At 37.8% G+C, this 24,759-nt stretch overlaps 3 protein-coding genes across 4 annotated transcripts in view; 1 reads left to right on the forward strand and 2 right to left on the reverse strand.

Annotated features, from left to right (window-relative positions):
- LOC139462290 (zinc finger protein 721-like) overlaps nt 1-8,603 on the reverse strand; it is a 26,988-nt gene extending 18,385 nt beyond the window's left edge. Inside the window, exon 1 of the mRNA XM_071243914.1 lies at nt 8,518-8,603. The gene's annotated coding sequence lies outside the window, so the exon portion shown is untranslated. The remainder of the gene's footprint in view (nt 1-8,517) is intronic.
- LOC139462291 (PHD finger protein 23B-like) overlaps nt 1-24,759 on the forward strand; it is a 26,654-nt gene extending 1,895 nt beyond the window's left edge. The window contains exons 3-5 of one of the 2 annotated variants that reach the window (XM_071243915.1): nt 1,183-1,284; nt 9,838-9,985; nt 18,598-24,759. In XM_071243915.1, coding sequence (XP_071100016.1) covers nt 1,183-1,284; nt 9,838-9,985; nt 18,598-18,821 — 474 coding nt within the window. In that variant the 3' untranslated portion in view covers nt 18,822-24,759. The remainder of the gene's footprint in view (nt 1-1,182; nt 1,285-9,837; nt 9,986-18,597) is intronic. The other variant, XM_071243916.1, reaches the window with a different exon arrangement.
- Nucleotides 10,239-16,987, reverse strand: LOC139462587 (uncharacterized). Its single transcript, XM_071244424.1, has 2 exons — nt 10,615-16,987; nt 10,239-10,277 (listed from the first exon to the last, which is right to left on the reverse strand). Exon 1 carries the CDS (start codon nt 16,985-16,987, stop codon nt 10,901-10,903), a length of 6,087 nt encoding a protein of 2,028 aa, XP_071100525.1. The 3' UTR covers nt 10,239-10,277; nt 10,615-10,900.

Here is a 24,759-nt window from a genome sequence, read left to right on the forward strand (position 1 = left end):
GGTGTTTGTCAGACAATCTCGACCAATACAGGGTTAGAGATCAGTTAATTTCCTAGGACATTGGCTGACTGTCATCCAGAATGTAGTTAGCTACTTCTCTTTGATATTTAGTAATAAAATATAGGCCCAGAGGAATGATATGTCCAGTCAACATGATCAAAGTTGATTAAATCATGAAGTTGTGAAATGTCATTAAATTTTGTCTCTTGAAATTCACTGAGATAACTTACTGCTGTTGCCCTTGAAAAGGTAATGGCATCATTTCTTTGTGCCTTATTTTCTTCCCCCAAACCCATTTCACATTCTTTGGTTGCGTCACTCTGAAATTACTTTCCAGCGTTAGAACTAACGGTTTTTGTCCACTGGTGCAGATGATGACAACATGTATCAAAGCCCTTAAAAATGGTTAATTTCTACTAGTACCTAATGATACCTTAACTATTGGGAAGTTTGGCAAGGACCAGAGGATAAGTGTCAATTTCTAACGCTGCTTTCCTTAGAGTTTTGTAATGATTGTTTTTCAATGATTTTGTGTGTATTCATCTGGAAACAAGCGTCAGTCTTGCAGTTAATGGATAGCATACATTCTGTGTTTATTCTCAGAAATTTGAACATAGTAAATATTCAGCTTTTGTTGCCAAGTTGACTATGAAACTAAAGTAATAAGGTATTGTATTCCTTAACATGTAGCATGGCAATGTTACATCAGTGTGTCCATTCCCATCAAACCCAGACAGACCAAAGTTGAATTTTAATTTTCCCTATCTGTAACTGTACCATAATGTTTTCTAAATCACACTGTTTTCCCTGCTTTGATCATAGAACTGTGTTGGAAGCTGGAAAGTCCAGAAGTCTTTGCAGTGTTCAAAATTAAGGTCGTTCTTGAGGTTTGTTCCTATAGTATTTGAAACTCGGGACCCAGTAAATCTTAAATATTTTGCATAGGGTTATGACATGACCTTGATTTTCATGCTAAATTTTGAACACTGGTCCTTGCCACAACCCTGTAAAGTTAAAAGTAAAAGATTTACAGGATCCCTAGCTCAGTTACCTTAGACCTCCAAGACCCCTTTAATTTCGAACACTCTTGGTCATTCATATACTTGAACTCTTCAAGGGATGAATTTATATTTTCATTTTTGAAAAGTGCTCATTATATCCATGTGAAATCATTTTTTTCAGATGAGCACATCACCTCATAAAAAGAAAAGGACTAAAGAAGACTTCATGGATTTCTGTGCTATGGTTTTAACATACACCCAGTATGAATCCCACCGACAAGATGTGAGTACAGTTAAATATTCATAATTTTGCATTTGGTAATTTCCTCATTTTGAAAGGTTGCATTTGTTAACATTGTTATCTATGACAGCATATAAATTGATGACTGCCATGCACGGAAACTAACTATATTTGCAGTATTGCTCGTTACAAATATTCTGAACCTTTGGCATCATTCATTGCTGGGTCATAAAATTCAATCTAAAAAAGCCATCCTTGATAAAATGCCCCAATCAAATATATTTTTGTGTAGTTTTGTATGTAAATGAAATAAGCTTACATGTTAACAATATTCAGTCAAAAAATGTTTTATTTATGTTTTTATGTTCATTGTTGGAAACCATTTTTTTTTTAATTCAGCTTGTTTCAAGCCCAGTATGGTTTGAGAAGTGTCTTGTTACTGACATGAGATATTTGGCTATAGCTAATGAAGCAATTCACATTCAACTCACGATACAATTTCACGTTTGTGACTCAGCATGTCTTTACATGTGGGCAAATTTGAAACATTTCCAGTTGACATTTTTGAAATAACTTAATTTGTGAAAGCTGTTGTTACATGAGAAAGGTTGTTTTATTTAGAGCAGTATTCTCCAAATGTTCACTGTGCAAAAACATGGCTTTGTTTTCAAAACATTCTCATTGATGACAAATAGACACATGCTGCAAGGTATGTGGCTGTTTGAAGTATAGAAAATGTCACATGCAGTGAGCAAACATTAATTACACACAGAACTTTGGGTATCCTTAAAACTTGTCAAATGTTTGAAGCAATTATTTTACTTTCAAAGTCTGCTGCAAAATGTCTACATGGTGATCTGATTGGTCAGTTCCATTTTTAAATAATAACTAAACATTGAATTGATCTAGTCTGAATATAATGATGTGAAATAGGGATCGTGTCTGTTCAGGATCTCATTCCATTTGAAAACAATATTTTCGAATGGATGTTAAATAAATATATCAATTAACATCTGTATGCGGATGACTTACGCCCATACAAGCAGAATATCATTACTATTGCTCGTAAAATCAAGAAGAAAATCATTTGGGAATAAAGGTCTTTTTCAGTATATCTATTTTAGTTTGGGTCAACAGATCTACTTTGACAATCTTAATAACATGGATATACATTGATTGAAGTGGAGAGTCATAATAACATTGACTGGTGTGGCCACCTGCTTGTCATGTCACAATTGTTCCCTGTTTTGAGGTACATTTTAAGTGTATACACATTTCGACAAAAATAACCTGTGAACTTGCAATGATAATTTTGTGACATGTCACAGACAGGGTGTACTGAATTTTAGGGAATGAAGTTTTTTGCATTCCACAATGGGATTAAGAATTATTACGCTGTTAACTGTTCTGTATGAAAGTGCACAGAACAATTTTGCTTGTTCAAACCTTAACACACTGTATATCATAATAAGTGACAAGTTTGCAGTCTGAATTTTGTGGCACTAGTCCGAAGCCTGAGTCAAGTAAAAAAATTTTTTGATCAAGTAAGATCAGCTTGTTCTGGTCCATATACTAAGTGTTCTGGTCCATATACTCAGACTAAAATCTGCTGAAGATAAACCCAGAATGCAAGTTCAGGCTAGTCAACACAAGTTAATAAGCATTGTCTTTTGAGAAAAGTAGCCATACTTATCAAAGAGCACTTGCTTAGAAGTCTTAGTAAACACAAAGAGTTTGTCTCAGAAACAAGGTTCATTTTGCATAACTGTTGGCATAATATCCCTAATGCTTTCACTTCGAATAATTTATTAATTTCAAAAACATGTTCTAGTGTAGAAAAGAGAAATCAACATGCATGTGATGCCTAAATTTGTGAAATTTTAACTTTAGTCAGTTTATTGGCAAGTTGATTTTTACATGTTCTTGTTTTGTGTTTGTCAGATAAGCATGTCAATAATTTTGTTATTGGGTTCAAAATTAGGATTCTTTTAAATTTCTCATTTTCCAAATTAAGGGGTTTTCGAACATTGATTTGTAAAACTGCATTAAAAGTGCACACGCTGAACTGAACATAAGTTTAATCCTCTTTATTGATCCTGTTATGAGTGAAATAAGAGTCACCTCTGCAAAGGCTTAACATAATTAACATCAGTTATGACATAACAACATGAATTGGGAAATTTAATTCCAATTTTGGATTTCTGCTGACATTAGCTGCAGGCTTTGAGATAAATATCAGCCTCTAAGCAGGTCAAGATAAACCCCTGGTTCAGCATACCGGTATTTGCTTTTATTTGCTTTTATGTACTGAATATTCAGACAAGTAGACTTGTTTATGTTATGTCCGGGAGTTAAGGGACCATGCTGATGTGCTGTATGTCTTTTAACATACCAGTAACCTACATCAGTGTGTTCAGTATGGTTGTGACAAGTCATAAAGTTAACACTTATTTAGAAGATGCACACAGTACGAGATAATCAGATTACTATTACTGTGGAAGAATTATGAATAGTTGTATTCCATGTATGACAAAAGATACGTGGGTGAGAGTCAGGTTGCAAATGAACTGGCCACATGGAAGAATGTTTGAACAAGTGTCACTTTGTGTCATGGACTGGAGCAGAAATCAGGCATATTGCATCATGCCTTATTATACCTTGCTAGTAACTGGCTACCCAGGTAGCAATCCCAAACAGAAAGAATGAGGGCAGTCTAAATGGTGGTTTTGATGTGTGGGAGTGGCACGACTTCATTCTCTTTTATTGAAATGATTATGTTCATGGCGTTCAGTTTTATGTGTTCATCTTTGATACACATCTGAAATAAGACTCAGTGGTAGAAACTACCGTATTCGACGTAATAAGCGCCCAGGGCGCTCTCATAATTAGAAACATGAGGCTCTTATTAGAATATTATTTCGGTGGAAAAAACAGTGTTGAAAAATAAATTTCGTGGTTTATGCTGACAGCCTGAAATGTTTATATGCGACATATATATTTTTCCAGAATTTAATTGCCTATAATTAAGGGTGCATATGACACACGAGTGTGTATTATACGCGAATAAATAAGTCTTGTGTACATTGATCAATCCAAAGGGGTGCTAATTGGGATTGTTCACTAGCCAGTATATACGCAAATATCGCCATGGGCGCTTATTAGAGCGGGGCGCTTATTACGTCGAATACGGTATTTGTTTTAGTCCACTAGTCCTTATGATGATAACATAAACCCTTAAAAATGGCAAATTTCTACTGGTCCTTATGATACCTTATATTGGGCAGTTTGGCAAGGACTATAGGACTAGTGCCAGTTTCTAATGCTGACTTATATCTCGGACTGCTATTAATATATATCAGACAGGATTAATTAAAATGTCTGGATCTAGATTGAAAAGGGCTTATTATTGTGTAGAATATTCTCTGTTTGAGGAAGTCTGTAATATGGAAAATATGTAAGTAAACATGGACGTTTGTTTAGCCCATCTCAGAATTAACAGTTCGATTTCTATTCTATCTCTGTATTAATCATGTCAATGAATATTTCATAGTAATTTATCTCAATGTTTAATGTGATCATGGAGGTTAACTTACAAATAGTATAGTGTCGTGTGCTGCTCAATGGTGTGAAATGTCACAACTCACTCAATAAAAGTTGGCTCCCTTTAGTTACCAGGATCCAGTGGTTTGGGGATTGAATCCCTCATTCACAATATGGTCAGTGGTATTGATGTTGCTAGAGACAAATGTCATTCTTACATTACCATGTTTTTAGGAAAGCTGGATAGGACATTCTTTTATGTCATTACCAAAAGGAAACATTTCCATTTTTTATGATAAATCAGTCATTGTTCTAGCAGATGAAACAATCTAAAACCCTGCTTGATCACCTTTGCTGGTGAGTTTCATTTCGGTGATAGTACCTGAATCTTCAGTTGAGTGAAATATTTTACTTGGAAATATGGCTATACCATATTCATCAGCGGTAGAAACTAACACTTTTAGTCCACAAGTCCTTATTATCATGATTATGATAAGAAACCCCATAAAAATGACAAATTTCTCCTTGTCCATATACCTTGGCAAGGACTACAGGACTAGAGCTAATATCTAAAGCTGTTCGTGTTATAAGTGTCTTGGGTTCCTAAAAATGGACAAACGAGGGTGTTTATTAAGACTTTACACAACCTAGAATTGTTGTCAGATCAAGATGTTGCGAATTTACTTAAGTTCAAATGTCTGTGAAACTAAAACATTTTAAATAATAGTTGCTAGGCAATCATATACCCATTATCAGTCTGTGCTGTATTCTGTAACTTAGTGTAAGAGAAATCTGTAATATACACAAAGTATGGACTTTTATTTAAAATTTCAGTTGTAGTATACGTCTCTCATAAAGATTACTTACAGATTGATCTGGACGTTGGTCAGTGGGTGCTGATCACAGCCAAGCACTTTACACTGCCAATATGGTATATAACTATTACATCAATGATAATTCAGGAATACTCCCCTTTCATGAATTGGGTATTATGATAGTATTGTGCCCAAAATTTGCACCATGTTGAAACGATTTTTTATTGTGTAAGCTTCAATTCTATTATGCACTTCGATTTCAATAACAAATGCAACAATCTGACTTGAAGAGTGATTTTGTGTTTACCCAGATCTTTTTCGCTCTTTGCAGATTTCGAAATTAAGTAAATGAATCTTGGGGCCCCATATGTGTATTTTCTTACGTACCATTAGGCCTATGACATGGACGTTAGAATTGTGTGCCTTATTTCAAACACTGCCTAGTAATGAAAAGAGACTGTCCGCAAAATTAATTTTGCTGTAAAATGTGGTTTCCATGGCAACCCATATTGTATGAAATCTATTTTTGTCATCAAGTAATGAGGCAATGACACAGCTGTTGCTGATAAGCTCGAGTTTACAATGGGCAATCTACAATATGTCCTCTTGAGCGAAAGAGAAATGAATACATGGACATGCAATTGAAATGAAACATTTTATGTTGAATGCAAATGTTTCGTTTGATGTAATGTATGATGTATCGTTATTCATGCAGTACTTCTCATTACATGATGATAGTCATTCTCATTGATTAATGGTAAAAATATGCAAATTTGATGTGCTTAAAACATGAAGTGCAAGTGGCACTGTCATAATTCAAATCTAATTTTTAAAAAAGAACTGGGGCCACTTGCACAAAGCGATCTTAGCGCTAAGATGATCGTAACTCCCATACTTTAACATAGGCTTACAATAGTCGTAGTGCTGAGATTGCTTTGTGCAAGAAGGGCCCAGGACCCTCATTACTTTCTTACCCTGCCTGACTTGTCTTGAAATAAATTCAAATATGATCCATGTCGGTCTGTCAGAAAAATTACATCTCTCTGAAACTTCTATTGTGTGTGTCCTTTCAGCTTACTGAATATTGTTACACACGGTCAGTCATCCGTTAGTATGAGGCTAGAGAAGATGTACATAGACTAGTTGCTTTACCCTAAAAGTAGTTACTCTACATTTATCACTTGTTCAGAATGAGCAGTGAACCAGTTGGATATGACCAATGGCATCTACCACTGCTTTAATCAGGCCCAGACAAATTATGCAATTCCATGATTGCAGAAAATATTTGCATAGAATGTCACTGCAGAATTTAAGAAAATCAAGGACTCGTCCTTTTTGTTTCAATCAATGCACTTGTTTTTATTATTTTCAAGCTTTTTTATTGAATTTTGCACTCGAATGATGCCCAAACATTTGACATATGATTCAAGCATACAAAATATGAATCCTTCAATATGACATTTTAGATAATAATTCTCACTTAAACATTCTTGAGGTATTATGACTACATAGAGTTGACATGTCAAACATGTGAAGCCAAGTGGGAATTGTCTAAATTAAGAGATAAACAAATTTAAAGTAGGAAAATGAGTTTCTATTAATTTATGACGAAACAGTATGTTTTTACCACAGTTTTTTTAAATATTAGCCACAGAATTCGCCTTGAACTGTTTTATGCGTCTTCTAATAAATTAACAAGTGTATGATCATGATGTGCTATAGGCACAAACTTTGGGAGTTTGATGTCGAATAAGAACCTTATTCATTGTGTATGAAGGTTGTGACAGGTCTCTAAGTATCCTTCCGACGTATGTGGTTTTACAGTTGAACGCACACGAATGAAAGCTCTGCTGATTACTCTGAAAATGAACAACGTCATTATTGTTGGTAAATTGGGATGAAATACAAGCAACATTGTGTGTTGGTGTTGCGACTCAAGTACTGTTGTGCTATATATTTATCAACTTTATTCTATCATTATGGTACAATAGTAATGATTCTGATGTTCATTCTAAAATTTTCGTTGTTTCGAGCTTATCACTATTTGTCAGTTTAGCTATTAAGTATTTTAAAATCTAACAGAAAACTCTGGTGTTTGAGGTCATATATAATAGCTGAGGCGTTACAGATACTATTTACTATAGTTTGACCATGAAGTTACTGTTATTCCTACACTATAACAATCTAATCTAGCCTGTAATAAATCAGATAGTAAGTTAAGGTATCAGCGATTCAGGCTGAAGGGATATGGCACGCAATCAAATGGAAAGGATTTCCTTCAAAATACATGAAAAAAAAGATTAAAAAAAATATTCCTCTGATTGCGGTGTTGTAGGGCAAACAGCTGTCTTGGCAATTTCATTTCATGCCACTTTTTCTCATGATAATTAGCATAGTTGTTCTTCACACAGTATTCCGAAATAGAAATTGATATCCATGTTCATAAATAACAACACACTATCAGTCAAAGTTTTGTAACTTTATTCATAGCCATCATGGAAGGATTGGACAACTGTCCTTTTGAGGAGCAACATATCACAAATGTGAAGGAAAGTTTCCTGTTGTAATCTCCATTAAGATTTCACCTTGATAAAATATCAGCTGAGCTCTAAACTCACTAGCTCTCAACAAGCATGACGATATTCTTTAAGCAAAGTCATAAATTGCCAATATGGTGAGAAATTATCTCATTGCCGCTGAAATCTCGGTGAATGTTACCGGCTCACTCGGTAGAGAGCTAGGTGGACTGATGTAAATGCCTGCCCTTTGCCGCCAAGGTGAAGGTCAGATGAAGCAGGTCACTATAAATAGCTCTTGACACATATTCCTCCTTTCCACAATGATTGTCAAAAAAATCATTAGTAGTTGTGTTTTGCATTATTGCCCAAACCCAAAGGAGAGGGGTTTGAGAGGAGCTTACCTGATATGGTTGAGTCAGAGTTTTCAGAGGTATGAATGAAAATGCATTTACAGAGCTCAAGATTGTTCAAGAAGCATAATCCTGGACTGAGATCTCAACTGCCAGGCAGGGCAGTTGGCACCTTGCCAACCTGGAGCTTCATGTCATGTGATATGCTGGCTGTTTCTGATTGGCTGTAATCTTCCCTGGTTGACCTCTAGGTCATTTTGCAGTGTGCAGCTGAGAGTGAATTTGTTTACCTCTCAATCTACAAATGTCAGATATCTGGTGTGAAGAAACTGACTGCATGACCAGTTCTATTCATATGTGCATGCAGCGGACATAGCAAGGCAGTGTTGACATGTCGTGACATATTATGGAACTATAGTGAATGTGTACTCTGGGTTGCAAGGCAGTTGGAGACATTGATATGCAAATCATGCTGCAGTAAATCGATAGCTGCAGCAGCTCATGCATGAATGAGAAATGAATGTCCTTTTCTGGGTGGATATGTTTCTTGAGACTTAACAGCACATATCATGTACATTGATAATAATGTGATGTTGTGACTTTGTTATTTGATAGTAGGCTGTGATACAACCACCTGTGTTAGTTACTAAGAGGGTGTAGGGGGAGATACTTTTGGTTGCCATAGCGACCATTATGCGACCTTTCATTATCTGACCCAGCTGAATTATGGCGATTGTGTTCAAGAGCATGTGATACCTTGTGAGTCGGGGTTTGTTCGTAAATAATGTTTACTTTGTGCGTTGAAATGCCTTTATCTTGTTAGGTGAAATAATTATATTGACCTAGTTACCCCTTAAGTTCAAACACTGCCCAACACTGCCATTGCAGTTTTATCTACAGAAAATTAAGATAGAAAATTAATATTTCAGAGATTACATTCTACTGTTCAACATTTTTACTTGGTTGGGTGAAATATATATACATCCGAAATATTTTAGAGCTGTCATTTTGGATCATGGAGCTTGTATAGCTAGGATAAATATGTTTTCATGATTTATGAATTTTTGTGTGTGAATATCCCTGTCTTTTTTCAAAAGGGCAGGAAGAAGAAAATAGACATTTCCAATTTATTCTTTCTTCAAACTTTATCTTTATTTGTTGCAGTTCATGTGGTCTGGCTGTGTACACAATTATGATTATCTTTTTGTATTTTGGGGGCAATTGCCTGAATGGGTATAAAATATTTCTTTTCTGATTTTACTGTTTTTACTTTTCATTTGTTGAATCATGCATCAGTAAACCAATTTCTTTTTTAAATTGTCACTTGATTTGTTTTCAAAGAGACCTTGAGTGTTACATTTACCATTACAGGAGATGCGGTCAACTGACAATGTCAGTCCCCTCGACAGCGGAGGCAGTACAGCAGAGAGCTACGAGGCAGAATCTACTGAGTCAGCAAATTCTACTATGTCTCTTTCCGAATCTGAGCATTATGGTTCAAGAGATGACTCAGAACCAGGTATGGATCATGTATATATATTCATTTGCGAAAGATTCTATGAAAGTTTGTTCCGGTCTAGTAAGATTACATTTATCCTTGTCCATTCGCTAAGACTAAAATATACTGAAAATTATTGTTAAAGGTCCCTGTACTGTCTTCCCCAAACGTGGTTTAGGTTCTAGCAGTCATCAGTTTACCGATCCAACACTGAGGCACAGTCTTGTAAAATATTGGACAAAATTGAGTTTCAAGATTTTTAAGTTTATTACTTCTGCGCACGCCAGTGTGCATGGATGCATTTGGTAAAAGGCTACAACAAAACAAAACAAAAGAATTAACCCTTATGCAATAAGGAAAACACACATGTACGTGGGTACTTATACGACCTTGTGGTGGACTTCATATGAGTCCGAATCAGCCTAGCATGGCATTAATACTGAAAGAAGCGCCAGAGCAATCATTAGGCTTCAATAGACATCTATAAAAAAACTATCTGGTGATTTTAAGTGCGCATCATAAAATTTACACGTGGTTCCTGATGCTACATTACACTAGAATTTCCACATACTGAATACACACAAAATTTAACATAAGTTACATCCAAAACATATCTAAAAGGTTCTTAACGATATAATTCATAAACTTACACTATGGATGGCTGAAGTTCGACTTGATATAGCATGCAATGCCAAAAACCAATGTGGGGAACCCACGGACCAATGTCACTGTTGCGACCGACGAACGTTCTAAAACTAGCACTTCCGGTCCTAAGCGAAGCGCATGATTGAGAACCAGTGGAATAAAAAATCACTGTTACTTGTAACGGCACACTCCCCGCTTGATATATTACAAATATATCACACATACAATTATGCATGAATAACACAATAGACACTTGAGTACGTTAAGCAAAACAATACAATGTTCATAAAGTCATTTGTTTGACTTCTCTGCAGACAGCAGCACCACCATCTCTGAGATTGGACGTGTATATGTTGTTGCCGATTTCTCACGGATAACACGGACAACAGCCTTTCGCACTTTGCCATCTGTACTTGGAATAGCCTTCTCTATTACACCAATAGGCCATTCATTTCTTGCAGTATTCTTTTCCTTTAAAAGAACAACATCGTCTTGTGAGACATTAGGTTCATCTGAAAACCATTTGTGTCTACGCTGCAAGGTATGAAGATATTCATTCTTCCACTTTCCCCAGAACTGATCAGCAAGGGACTGTACTTGTCTCCATTGTGACTTATATAAGTCTTTTATCTGAAAGTCTGACACCATTTCCTCTACATGTTCAGTTTTCAGAGTCAACAGAGTAGAGGGTGTCAGTATGCCTGGCGATTCTGGGTCTGATGAGATAGGTACGATTGGTCGTGCATTCACAATTGCACAAACCTCAGCCATTAATGTTGTCAACACTTCATGTGTAAAGTTTTTCGATGACACATCAGTGAGCATGGAGTCGAGAATTCTTCGTGAAATGCCGATCATTCGTTCCCAAACTCCACCCATATGCGATGAATGTGGAGGATTGAAAATCCAACTGGTTTTGTTTTCACTCAAAAAGCTCTGAATCTGCTCGTCCTCAACATTGATAACATGTACATTGAGAATGCCTGCTGCGCCAATGAAGTTGGTTCCGCGATCTGACCGGAATTCTTTTACTCTACCTCTGATAGATGTGAAGCGCCTCAGAGCGTTGATAAAAGCAGAGGTGCTCAGTTCTTCAATAACTTCAATGTGAATTGCTCTCACAACAAGGCAAGTAAACAGTAATGCCCATCTCTTACTGTTTGCTTGACCTCCTCTTGTGCGCCGTGTGACAACATTCCAGGGGCCGAAGGTGTCAACTCCGACATACGTGAAAGGTGGACTCTGTGTCAGGCGGTCAACTGGCAGATTGGCCATCTTCTGCTGGGCTTCTCGACCACGTAGTTTCCGACATTTCACACATTTGTAGATCAAAGAATTGATCAAACGTTTTCCACTTGTAACCCATAGACCTGCAGCTCTTACAGCTCCTTCAGAAAAGTGTCGGCCCTGATGTTTAACTTGTTCATGATAATGGCGAACGAGGAGAGTGGCAATGTGATGATGACCAGGGATAATAAGAGGATGTTTGTGACCAGTACTCAAATCTGCTTGACCGAGACGTCCACCTACTCTCAGCATACCTTCCTCATCAATCACTGGATTCAATGTCCTTATTGAACTATCCTTCGGCAAAGGAGATTTGGATCTGATGCAGTCTATCTCTGTTGCATAGACTTCATGCTGAACTTGTTGAATGATAAAATGTTCAGAGGCCATGTAAGCGTGGCTGCCAACAATACCTGTGCACACATGTTTTGATTCACGTTTCGTTTTGCAGTTGTGATTCCTCACCAATTGACGAAGACGTGCTATGGCTTCAACAAGTTTCTTCCAGTTTGAGAATTTCTCATATCTGTGAGAATCTAGCTTTTCATGTTTGTGTACAACACTGGTAACACATGAGGTCACTTCTGTCAACAGTTCTGTGCTATTTTCCTCGTCTTCGCTAAACTCTGTGTGTTGATCTTTCTCAGGGAGTTGAGACGGACCTTGAAGCCATGAACTGTTTCCAACTAAGTTGGCTGAAATTGATCTTGTTGCACAATCTGAGGGATTTAAATCTGTTGCAACATAATTCCACTGTTGTGAAGATGACAATTTTCTGATTTTGGCTACTCTATTGGATACATAAACAGAAAATCTTCTGGTCTTGTTAGAAATATACCCAAGTACAATTCTGCTGTCTGTGAAATAATTGACAGATGTCAATGGAATGTTTAAGCACTCACACACAAAATTCCCAATTTCTACCCCTAGCACGGCTGCGCTCAATTCCAAACGAGGAATGGTGTGTCCATGGGTCGGAGCGACCTTCGTCTTGCCTAACAAAAATCCCATCTGTCTTTTTCCAGTCTTCTCACCCGCCATCAGATAAGCTACAGCCGCAATAGCCTTTTCGGATGCATCACAGTATACACATACTTCTTTCTTCTCATATTTTTGAAGAGACATCGGCAAGAACTTCCGAGGAATCTGTAACTGCTCGAGTAACCTCAAAGAATCTCTCCAGTTCTCCCATTCCTGTCGAAGTTCCTCGGGCAACATGTCATCCCATTCCAATTTCTGTGATATGAGCTCCCTGAGGAGAATCTTTCCTTTGATAATTACAGGGGCGACGAAACCCATTGGGTCATACAGGCTATTGATGGTTGAGAGCACTCCACGTTTAGTGTAAGGTTTTGCCTCATCTGACACTCTAAATGTAAATGTGTCAGATTTCACATCCCAGGACATCCCCAGGCTACGCTGTAAAGGGAATGTGTTTTCCTCAAAGTTCAAGTCTTTGAAATCTTTAGCAAGATCCTCAGATTGGAATGCTTCCACAACTTGTGAGCTGTTGGATGTAATTTTGTGAAGTCTTAGGTTTCCAAACTCTTGCAAGGTTTGCTGTGTTCTCTTCACAAGATCTACAGCCTGGTCTGCATTTGGCGTAGACGTGAGTCCGTCATCAACATAGAAATCTTTCTTGACAAACTGTTCAACATCTTCTCCAAAAGTATTTTTTCCAGTTTCTACTGTTTTTCGAAGCCCATAAGTGGCAATAGCTGGAGATGGGCTGTTTCCAAACACATGCACCGTCATTCGGTATTCGATCAGCTCTCTGTTGGGGTCATTGTCTTTGTACCACAAAAATCTGAGGTAATTTCGATGTTCCTCTCGGACTTGAAAGCAGTAAAACATCTGCTGGATGTCTCCCATTACTGCCACATCATGTTTTCTGAATCGGATAAGAATGTCCAGCAAACTATTTGTCATATCTGGTCCTTGCAACAGAACGTTGTTTAATGACACTCCGTTGTACTGAGCCGAGGAATCAAATACGACTCGCACTTGATTCGGTTTTTTGGGGTGATATACGCCAAATAATGGTAGATACCAACATTCTTCTCCGGATTTTAGAGGAGGGGCAATTTCTGCATGCTTGTTTTCAAATATCTTTTCCATGAAATCCAGCATATGTTTCTTTTTCACTGCATCCTTTGTGATACTACCGTCCAATGTGTTGGCTCGTTTGATAGCCTGAGGTTTGTTGTTAGGAAGGAGTGGTCTTGGGGACTTGAAGGGAAGTGGTGCGACCCAGTTTCCACTTGTGCCTCTATACATTTCCTGGTCCATGATTTGAAGAAATTCGTGATCTTCGACAGATAATCCAGGTTTGTCATCATTTTTGGTGACCTCAAATACTGTCCTTCCTAACATCTCTTCAGGCGACAGAATATCCTGTGAAATATTTATTTTCAGATCAAACGAGTTCGGACACGGCTTGAAAAGAGACGTGCGTCCATTTTTCAAGAGGTATGTCTTCTTAACATTCACAATGTCAGGTTCGTGCACCTTGCCTATGCAACTTTCACCAATGATCACCCAACCTAAAGGTAGCTTTTGAGCATATGGGGTTTTGCCTTGTCCAATGCGGTGGTCATAGACATGGTGTGCCTGAATCAAGTCTCTACCAATGAGCAATAGAATGTCAGCAGATTCATCAACTGGGGGAATGTTATCTGCAATGTCGACGAGGTGCGGATAATGCAAAGCTACATCAGGGGTGGGTATCTCATCCCTCTGATTAGGAACTGAATTGCACTCTATGACCGTTTGAAGATCAAAACTGACCCCGCTGTCTACTGATTCAACTACAAAACCACTGCCTCTCCTTCCTGAAGTCTCCACTACACCTGCACATGAGGAAAGTGTATAACGCACTTTATCACTGTCAATGTTGAATATCTCAAAGAACTTTGATCGTGCCAAGCTTGAGTTACTTTGGTCATCAAGTAACGAATACATCTTCACTGATAATTCAGGTTGGCCCTTTGGATACACATTCACCAGGACTGTTTTGGCACAAGATTTACCACTGAATGCTTCCCCACATATCTGTGTACATTTGGAGGAAACAGGATCTCTTATCCCACCTTTAACTATTGTCTGATCCTTCTCCCCGCTATTGTCATCCATCAGTCTATCACTCTGGACAGGGGGAGGATAGTCTATGTGCAGGGCTGTTGCATGTCTAGGGTCATTGCACACAGAACATTTTCCTGGCTGTTTACACATCCTGGCAATGTGTGTTGTTGCCATGCAACATCTGTAGCAAAGTCGATGTCTTTTGATAAACTCCTTCCTCTCTTCAATAGTTTTTTCTCGAAAAGCCTTGCATTCATTTAAAGAATGTTTCGTCTTGTGCAAGGGGCACAAAGCTACTTCTTCTGTACTATTTTCTTTCTGCGACTGTTGAACTTCTGTCTTCCTTGACGAGATTGCAGGCTTTATTGTTTTCTGTGTCAGGTAGGGTTTTTCTTTCTGGAGTGAAACACTCTGGCCTGACTCATACACAAAACTCGGATCATTTCTGACCTTGCTTGACTCCTGCACAAACTCGACAAAAATTGCGAAAGGTGGAAAAGAGACACTGTGGCGTTCTTTATACCTGAATGCTTGAGTCGTCCATCTTTCTTGTAGAGAATACGGCAACTTGTGTACAATCGGATTCACCCCTGTGGATGAATCAAAGTAAGCAAGCATTGAGCTATACTTCTCACAGCTCTTTACTGATTCTATCTCACAAAGTAAATCTGCAAGTTCATAAAGTCTCTTGTTATCTCTGTTTGTCAACTTCGGAAAGTTGGTCAACCTAGATTTAAGAGATGCTTCCACCATCTCAGGTGACCCATATCGCTCATCAAGTCTTTGCCACAATCTTTCAAGTCCCTTCTGGGGGTCCTGAGCATTAGATGCTCTTAGACTTAGGGCGTGTTTTGTTGATTCTGGACCCAACCATTTTACTAATAAGTCCAGTTCCTCCATGTGTGTTACTCTCAATTCGCCCATCACACTCTGAAATGCATACTTCCAAATACTGTATGATTCTGGCTGGTCATTGTAATATCGCAGTCTAGACAGCAGCAAATCTTTCTTTAAAAGAAAGTGTGAAAAGTCTTCAGCTTGACACTCTTGAGTACTTACAAATGGTGCAGCTGACTGAAAAACTGGAGCATTTGGGTCAAGTGGTCTATTCCTTGGTCTAGTACTAGCTTGACGATCAAGCAGTGACTCTGCACCAGCACGGTCACGTTGTGTCCGATTGTTCTGATCTTGTGACATTTGTCTAAGCTGTGATACATACACTCGTGTCCGTTCCTGTGAATTTTCAGCAGGTAACTGAATACTTGACTTCTGTACATCACTCGAAACTGAGGTGGCACGTAAAGCGTTAACTTCTGCCTCAGCTTGTGCAGCTTCCTTTCGTTGCTGTAAGAGTTTGCACTCTGCTTGGAGTTCAGCTTTCTTCCTTATGGCCTGAGCTGCGGTTACTTGCTGTTGTTCGTCAATCAATGCTTGCTGCCTAAGAATGTCTGCCTCTTTTACTGCAAACTCAACAGCTGCCTTTGCAGCTTCAGCCTTTGCAAGTGTTTTAGCAAGGAGTGAACTACCTGTTGACGAATGAGAATCAGATCCTTTTGACTTACTCTCCGATTTCGTTTTGCTAGTCCGATGTGAGAACTTTTCCAATGCTTCTTGAATACAGCTGTCAACGTGTTTAGCAGCACTGTCCACTGATAACCTCAAGCTGTACACTTTCAGATTGTGAGAATCTAAATCTTGCTTACTCTCTTCTGTACCTGTCCTGGACAAATAAGCAGCAAGTTCATTTGCAAGTTCTTGAAACTCAGCAAAGGATTTGGTTAGCTCTTTCTCACAAATTCTTAATAATATGAGGTCACCATAACATGCATTGCTATTGTCAATTTGAAGTTGAACATCTTTCCATAATGTTTCAAGTTTAATACTGAGCTCTTGTCTGGTCGATTCATAAAGAATTTGTCCCTTTTCAGTCAATATCCTCTTGCGTTTCTCATCTTCAACATCACTTTGTTCATCGGCTTTGCCTTTAAGGGTGTCTACACTCTGTTCCATAACTGTAGTTTCCATCCGTCTTCAGCAGTTGTCGAAGTCCTTTTACTGTACTGTCTTCCCCAAACGTGGTTTAGGTTCTAGCAGTCATCAGTTTACCGATCCAACACTGAGGCACAGTCTTGTAAAATATTGGACAAAATTGAGTTTCAAGATTTTTAAGTTTATTACTTCTGCGCACGCCAGTGTGCATGGATGCATTTGGTAAAAGGCTACAACAAAACAAAACAAAAGAATTAACCCTTATGCAATAAGGAAAACACACATGTACGTGGGTACTTATACGACCTTGTGGTGGACTTCATATGAGTCCGAATCAGCCTAGCATGGCATTAATACTGAAAGAAGCGCCAGAGCAATCATTAGGCTTCAATAGACATCTATAAAAAAACTATCTGGTGATTTTAAGTGCGCATCATAAAATTTACACGTGGTTCCTGATGCTACATTACACTAGAATTTCCACATACTGAATACACACAAAATTTAACATAAGTTACATCCAAAACATATCTAAAAGGTTCTTAACGATATAATTCATAAACTTACACTATGGATGGCTGAAGTTCGACTTGATATAGCATGCAATGCCAAAAACCAATGTGGGGAACCCACGGACCAATGTCACTGTTGCGACCGACGAACGTTCTAAAACTAGCACTTCCGGTCCTAAGCGAAGCGCATGATTGAGAACCAGTGGAATAAAAAATCACTGTTACTTGTAACGGCACAGTCCCAAAGTTTTAACCCAGTCCGTTGCTATTTGCTCGATTGTCTCTTAACTGCAACATGATGCGTTCTTCATATTAGTAGTCTCAATGAAGGGGCATAGTTTGACTGATAGTTTCTACCGCTGGTTTATGTATTGGTATCTAATAGGGCTGGGATGGGTAACTCGGGCACTTGGCTCAGGTGGGTACAGAGTAAGACCCGGGTACCCACAGGACTACCCAGACCCGTGGTTAGTCATGTGATATATTGTTTAATGACAAAAGTTAACTGGAAACCTATGGTTACGCTAATGTCCGCATTTCTTTCTGACTACGTACCCATTCCTTCTGACTATTATATGTTTGAATAAAGATAAAACTTCAGTCAACTTCAGTGTATGCATGACCAGATTGTTTTATATGTGTTTCAAAATACATTTTACCAGGGCTACAGTCAAACTATTCCCAATCGGACATTTTGTACCTATATATTGAGACCTACTGTGGGTACCTGCGTAGGATAGGGCAATAGGAGGCAGGGGTACCCGGAAAGTAAATTTTAGATTCGTCCAGCCCTACTATCAAACTCATTTGCTGGAGTAGTTACTTTGTATTGGCACACATGCTGCCTGTAAGAAAGGGGTTGTCACATGTCTGGATGTACTTTGGCTTCATGATCAGCAGATGTTTAACATGACTATCCAGTGATCAATATGTAGCATGAAAGTCAAGGGATCATTGTCATAACCCCTTTGTATTAGTTTAAGATTGATATTAACACTATGACAGAGTTCAAGAACCCCAGAACGCCCTTAATTTCGAACACTGCTATCGAAAATAAACTTGAATGATCTGGCATGTTTTTAATTTTGGCAACATCTAATATGTTTTTCTTTGTTTCAGAAGACGATTCTCACGAACTCATCACATGCTTCTGTTTGAAGCCCTATGCTGGGAGGCCTATGATTGAGTGTAATGAGTGTTTAACATGGATTCACCTATCTTGTGCTAAAATCCGCAAAACGAACATACCTGACGACTTCACATGTCAGAGGTGCAGAGACGCTAAGTTCACAACACGCAAGTCAACTCGCATGCGAATCGAGAGCAAGCGGATTAGCACGTAACACAAGTATCATGTGCGACTGAAAGACATGTTGTGATATTCTCAGAGGGAAGTCTTTCTGGTGATGTTCTTCGCAGAACATGGGCATTACGCTGCCGCTCAAGTGCTATGGACAGTCGTCACATTCCATGTTTGTGTACACCTCATTGTTCTTGTTCATTACATGTTATCAACATGTGTTCATTTGAAATGTACGTTCATCATCAATTACAAGTTCCGCTTTCAGGAAAGGAATCTGCAGACAGAACGATTTACTGTCCCCTGTTCTGCAGTCCTTTGTTCCAGAATGAATGGTCTGGTTCGAATGGTCATATGACAATATCAATATATTTAACGTAAAACACAAAAAAGCTTAGCTTGATTCATTTTTCAAGGGATGAAGTGAACCTGCAATTTGTAGGCCAAATATTTGCTGATGCTGTGTTTTTATAAGGATTCTTCAACATCTGATCTTTACCCCAGATTTAGCACTGCCCTTATAGGAGGTCGTTTCCACAACTGCCATGCTTTTTATAGTTATTTGTGAACAGAAGCAGGAACAATCAGGGAACTAAATTTTTTGGTCATTCTATCATCCTTATGTTAAATTTGCAATCATGATATTGACACTTGCTCATTTTAAATGTACCAGTAGTCAATCTAGAGAGTATCTTGCTCTAGAGTTTCAACATGATTTGATCATGTAGAGGTCCAGATGATATTTATGTGATTGGTAAATGTCAGTAGTCACTACCCAAGTTTTGCAATAGTTATTGTTTGCTAAAACAAACCTTTAAGATGGACATAAAATAACTGATGTTGTACTTAAAATTTACAAGTCACCCTGAAGATCAAAGCGCAATGAACATCCTCCATGAAATTTGTCAACAGATCTCACACTTGTTGATAAGATCTAAATGCAAATAAATTTAAGTTATCTGACCACAGATTGGAAGCTTGTGGTCTTTTACATAGCTTTAGGCATGTGCTAGCTTTATTTCTCCTTTTGCCTAGAGACAAATTATGTATAGTCCAATCAGCTGGATTTCATTTTGTGATTTGGTTTCAATGGAGACAGGTTGTTCAAAACAATGTCCAGTTCTCGTGTAAATACTGATCTCAACCACATCGCAGAACCATTTCATAAAAGTGCTTTAAATTGTGACCTAGGAACGATCAGTATCATGCATATTCACATTGAGCCTTTTATTAGTAAACTACAATTTGTTAATTTTCTTTATATATTTGGAAGATGAAAATGCTCCCTGCATTTGAGGTAGAAACATATTTTTGTATGGATAGTATTGTCAAATATAGGTTCTCTTTTCTTAGTGAAACAGATATTTTGAGGAAACAATCAAGTTCTTGAGATGAAATAATTGGTACAGTTGAAATAAGATCTAAGTTCGGAGTTGGGTACTATCAGTAAATATTTGGGTTTTGTGAAAGATTTTATACTGTGCATGAGCATATATTTTTGTCGGAACATGTTTATTGTCAAAGGTGGAGCGTGTGTAACGGTCTGGAGCCTAGGTCTAGATTATTTGATTAGTGCCATGTGTGAGACTGAGACATTGACTCTGGGTCGTTGGGGTAGTCATTATATGCTAGAGTGATAGCCAGTGGTATCTGTCTAAACCAGACTTGCATGGGGCCAGCAACAAGTGTAGAAACTTTAGATGGCACTCTGGATTGGACAAAGCTTATTCAATCAAGAGCTACATCCCTTGGTGTCCCACATGCAGATTGAAGATGTGTACGTGTACAACAATTTATATTTGACATGTTGGACTCGGCAGGAATTGCAGATAGATATGTGTTCATGCTGTCATCAAAGCTCTGTTATTACTGAGTCAGGGTCATTTTGGCATCAATCTAATCTTACCGGATGTGCGAGTGAGGTGTGTGAAAAGTTAATTATGATGATTAGAGAGCATCAATTACAGTCTCGGATCCAGAAAGAAGGTAGTCTGGATTGGGCAGATTTAACTTTGTGATATATTATCATAGTCAAATTTGGGGCCATAATTTTGGTCCAATATTGACAGAAATTACCATAACACTGGAGGTAGAAGTGGTGTTTAATCTAGCCAGGGTTGCCAGTTTAGCGAGGCTTGTAGTCTCCCTTTAAGAAATCTCGTTTTTTGTCAAGGGTAAGTGAGATGTATTTGTGGCTGTCTATCATTGAAAATCACTTTGTTTAAGCAATACATCGGGTGGAAGACGTGTTTCTTCACTGAGCTAACTTATTAAAACCATTTTGTTTTGTAATGGTTTTTCTTATTTAAAATTCTTGTGTGCAACTTTTGAAGTGTTAGTATGAATACTGATTATGCAGATAATATATAGAATGTGAAGGAACGTGAATGAGGGAAATGTTGTAGACTGGTCTGAAGAGAAGGTTGCTGTTTTATTTTCAGGAATACTTCTATGATAAAACACTGATCATTTCTTTCAATTCAGTTCAATATATGACTCGTGAGGATATATTGTAATACAGGAGTAAAATATTTTAGTACTGTATTTTATTGCAGGAACTGAGTTAATACAGGCATTTATTGGTTGAAAATCTTGCATTTATGTGTACTCTTCAAAGAATTTTTGTAATTTATTTTAACAGATGCTTTTGTGAATTGAATTTTTATGGAAATAAATCTGTCTTAAATTTTTATTTGAATATCAAATTTTGAAAATTTCAATAAAATCAAACTGATAAAGGTACAGATACTTAATACTTTACATATTTGTAAGTGCAGCCGAAGAAATAGCATGATGTTATCCCAATGGGCCTTTTAGCTCCTGTTTAAAAGATCATGGTTGTCCTGTGAACAGCAATAAAGTGTCTACATGTTGTACCTTTACATGCATTTGTATCGTCAAAGCTGAAGTGCCATATTTTCATAAAGGGAGGCAATTCACTCAACCGGCATCAAGATTTTACATGTATTGTGTTATTGACATAATATGTAAGATTTAATATATTGCTTTTTACGAAGTTCCTTTGGATATGATGTTGAGAAATTGTGAAATCCGTGTATATCATACACATGCAAGTGCTTTTATGAAAGGGAGAAAATAGTATTGTACAAATGTAGTTAGCTAGCTTTTGTACTAAACCATATGATAATTCAAGCATTACAGTATTTGGGTATGGGTCTCGCCAAATTCGACCCAGCTGAAGCTTTCAAAGTCTATAAAATCTATTTTCAAGATTGTTTACTCTATTGAGGCCCAATGTTGGTCCTATTTCAGATCGTGGATGACAATTTCTGTTGAGCGTGCTTGAGCTTGTCATGGTGTTCACAGATGGGTACTTAAAAAGTTTACTATCCCCACAAATTTGACTTCGTCAGCTTTTGGGGGTGAGTGGTTAATGGTAGGGATGTCATGACTCAATGTATTAATGCATCTTGAACATACACCTGATGATATGACACTATGTGCCTACCCATGTATCATTTCAAAGTTTAATTCTGTATCGATTTAAAAATGTAATGCTTTCAAAGAAATGAAAAACCTCACCTGACCATTACTCCCTCTCTCTTTGTCTAATCTCTATTCAGAAACAAACAGCTTAATCTGACAATATCATTAAAATCAGAACTTAGTTTCGCTATCGCTCAACCAAAATCTGAGGACATCCCATTACTGGTCACATCAGAACGACCTTTCATCCCACCAATCAAAGCGTCGCTTACCAGATCATGAAAGTGACAGTGTTTTCTAATCATGCAACCTCGAAAACGTTAACATGGGGTTTTCCGAACGACAGTTACAGCTCGTATAACTGATTCCGTCAAAATTATCGTTTATCTCCCGCTTTCATAGGATAAACATTTGAATGAAAGAGATTTGCACAGTACGTGGGAAGCACTGCCGTACAATCTCAACCATGTATTAGACATTCCGGAATGTTCGGCAAGCATAGTCTGAAATGGAAGTCGCCAGGTAGAAATGAGTGCCGTAATGCTCAAGAAAGCTGTTTTCCAAATGGCTAATGTCGACTTCATGTTAGTCATTTCATTGGTCGGTCAAAGTTCGCGAAAGGTCATTCTGACGTGATCCGTAATGGGATGTCCTCAGATCTTTGTTTAGCGGCTTCGAGAACTTAGATCTGATTTTCATGAGATTGTTTAATCTTATTGCATAATACTATCAACATGAGCTTAAATTTGTCAGTCGTTGGAGGTTTCTAGAGGTGTATCTGTGCATAGGTAGGTGTATCATGACCCCAAATTAAAGGTGCATACTGATGTGGTGTCAAGATGTATACCCAAAACCAAATTGTTTTGTCTGATGTTAAAGGAGGCTTTTAGAATTATAATTCCTTTGCCTTATGAGTTTGTTCTTGCTTCAGATGTCTTTCATCTCAGAAATGCCCGTTTCATCCTTGATTCTGCGTATTATATCTTCCATCTGTTATGATAAATATTTGGGACTCAATTTGCACAAATTGCCTCTTCTGAATGAGATTTCAACATCTACATTCAAAGATGCGGTGACAAGCAAGTAAGCGCCGTGTATATATATCATGGAATCGGAAGACAGTAATATATGGACTTTTGGCTGGAAAATTTGTTTTCCTGAGTATCAAGACAGGTATATAAATCCTGCTAAATTTTCTAGTATTTGAAACGATAAGCAACAAAAGGACTACTGATGATATCACAGTTTGTTACAATCATAAAAGATCAGTGTAATATTTTTTGAGTGCTATATTTGTTGTTATGTCTTTCGAATTGAACTGGAAATTAAGCAAATAAGGTATATGGGTCCAGGGTATTTGTCACAGTAGAATGGAGATAAAACACTGCATCATGGAGAATGACCTATATTTCTGACACTGTCTCTCATTTGTATGGTTAGTGCTTTCAGACATTTATGCACCAAGTTGCTTTCTTCCCGATTATTTGGTCATTTAATGACAAGTCTTGCTCTCCCTGAATATTTGCAAAACGGTAATTTGGCATATTGATTCAAACATTCACAGCGTTTGCCTTGAATAAGTGTCAAGTTTTGCATAATACTTGCCACAAGTAACCATGCTTGGTTTTTTTGGACTTCAGACAAGTTTGTGCTGTTGCATGTTCAAGTTGTGGAACATGAGACGCAATTGGTGCAAGTGCCCTTTTTGTTTTGTTTTGGGGAAAATTGTAATGCCTATTTTGTTGGAGATAGGTGATCTCATAAGAACTGGGGTTGACTTCAGAAACTAGCTTTCCTGTCACCAAAGACTTCAACTCTTGGTAAAAAAATTCTACTATGTAGAGAGTTCAGTGTAAGGTTTAACTAAATACTTGACATGAGTTGCTTTCATAATCTGGTCCAGGATATTTCTATGCAATCTTGGTTGTCAGATTAGTCAGTATGTTAATGGACTTAAAATCCTTGACCGACACAAAGCACAAAGCAACCTTAGAACTTTTGACAACATTGAGCTGAGATCGCAGTGTTCAAATGGGCCGTGGGCCCACTTGCACAAAGCGATCATAGCGCCAAGATGATCGTTACTCCCATACTTAAACATAGGATTACGATAGTCTTTGTGCTAAGTTCGCTTTGTGCAAGTGGGCCCTGGTCATCACATGTTAGCGTTCCTTTGATTCAGATAAAAAGGAAAAAACCTCAAGCACCCCTTTGTGTCTTAACACATAAGTTAAGTCAAGGGTAACAGCCAAGATCTATATTGGGTCTTGTGATACTATGTAGTCGTGTAGCTTGTTTATTATTTAAAACTTTGTCAGCTTGGTATTTGAGGTGGGTGTGAGAATTGGGATGTCCAAGAATTAGTAGATCTTTGTAAATCAGACATTCAACATGAGTGAAAGGTGGCCTGTCAGGTCATTGTACATATGTACAGGGAATTTTTTTAAAGATGATGTTGCACAAGCTGCAGAAGCATTTGTCTTTTGGAAATCATCAGATGATTGTTGCAACGATTCATAGTGTGACAAAGTTAA

The sequence above is a fragment of the Haliotis cracherodii genome, unplaced genomic scaffold, assembly GCF_022045235.1.
Source record: "Haliotis cracherodii isolate W230 unplaced genomic scaffold, xgHalCrac1.p SCAF_15, whole genome shotgun sequence".
Taxonomy (NCBI): Eukaryota; Metazoa; Mollusca; class Gastropoda; order Lepetellida; family Haliotidae; genus Haliotis; species Haliotis cracherodii.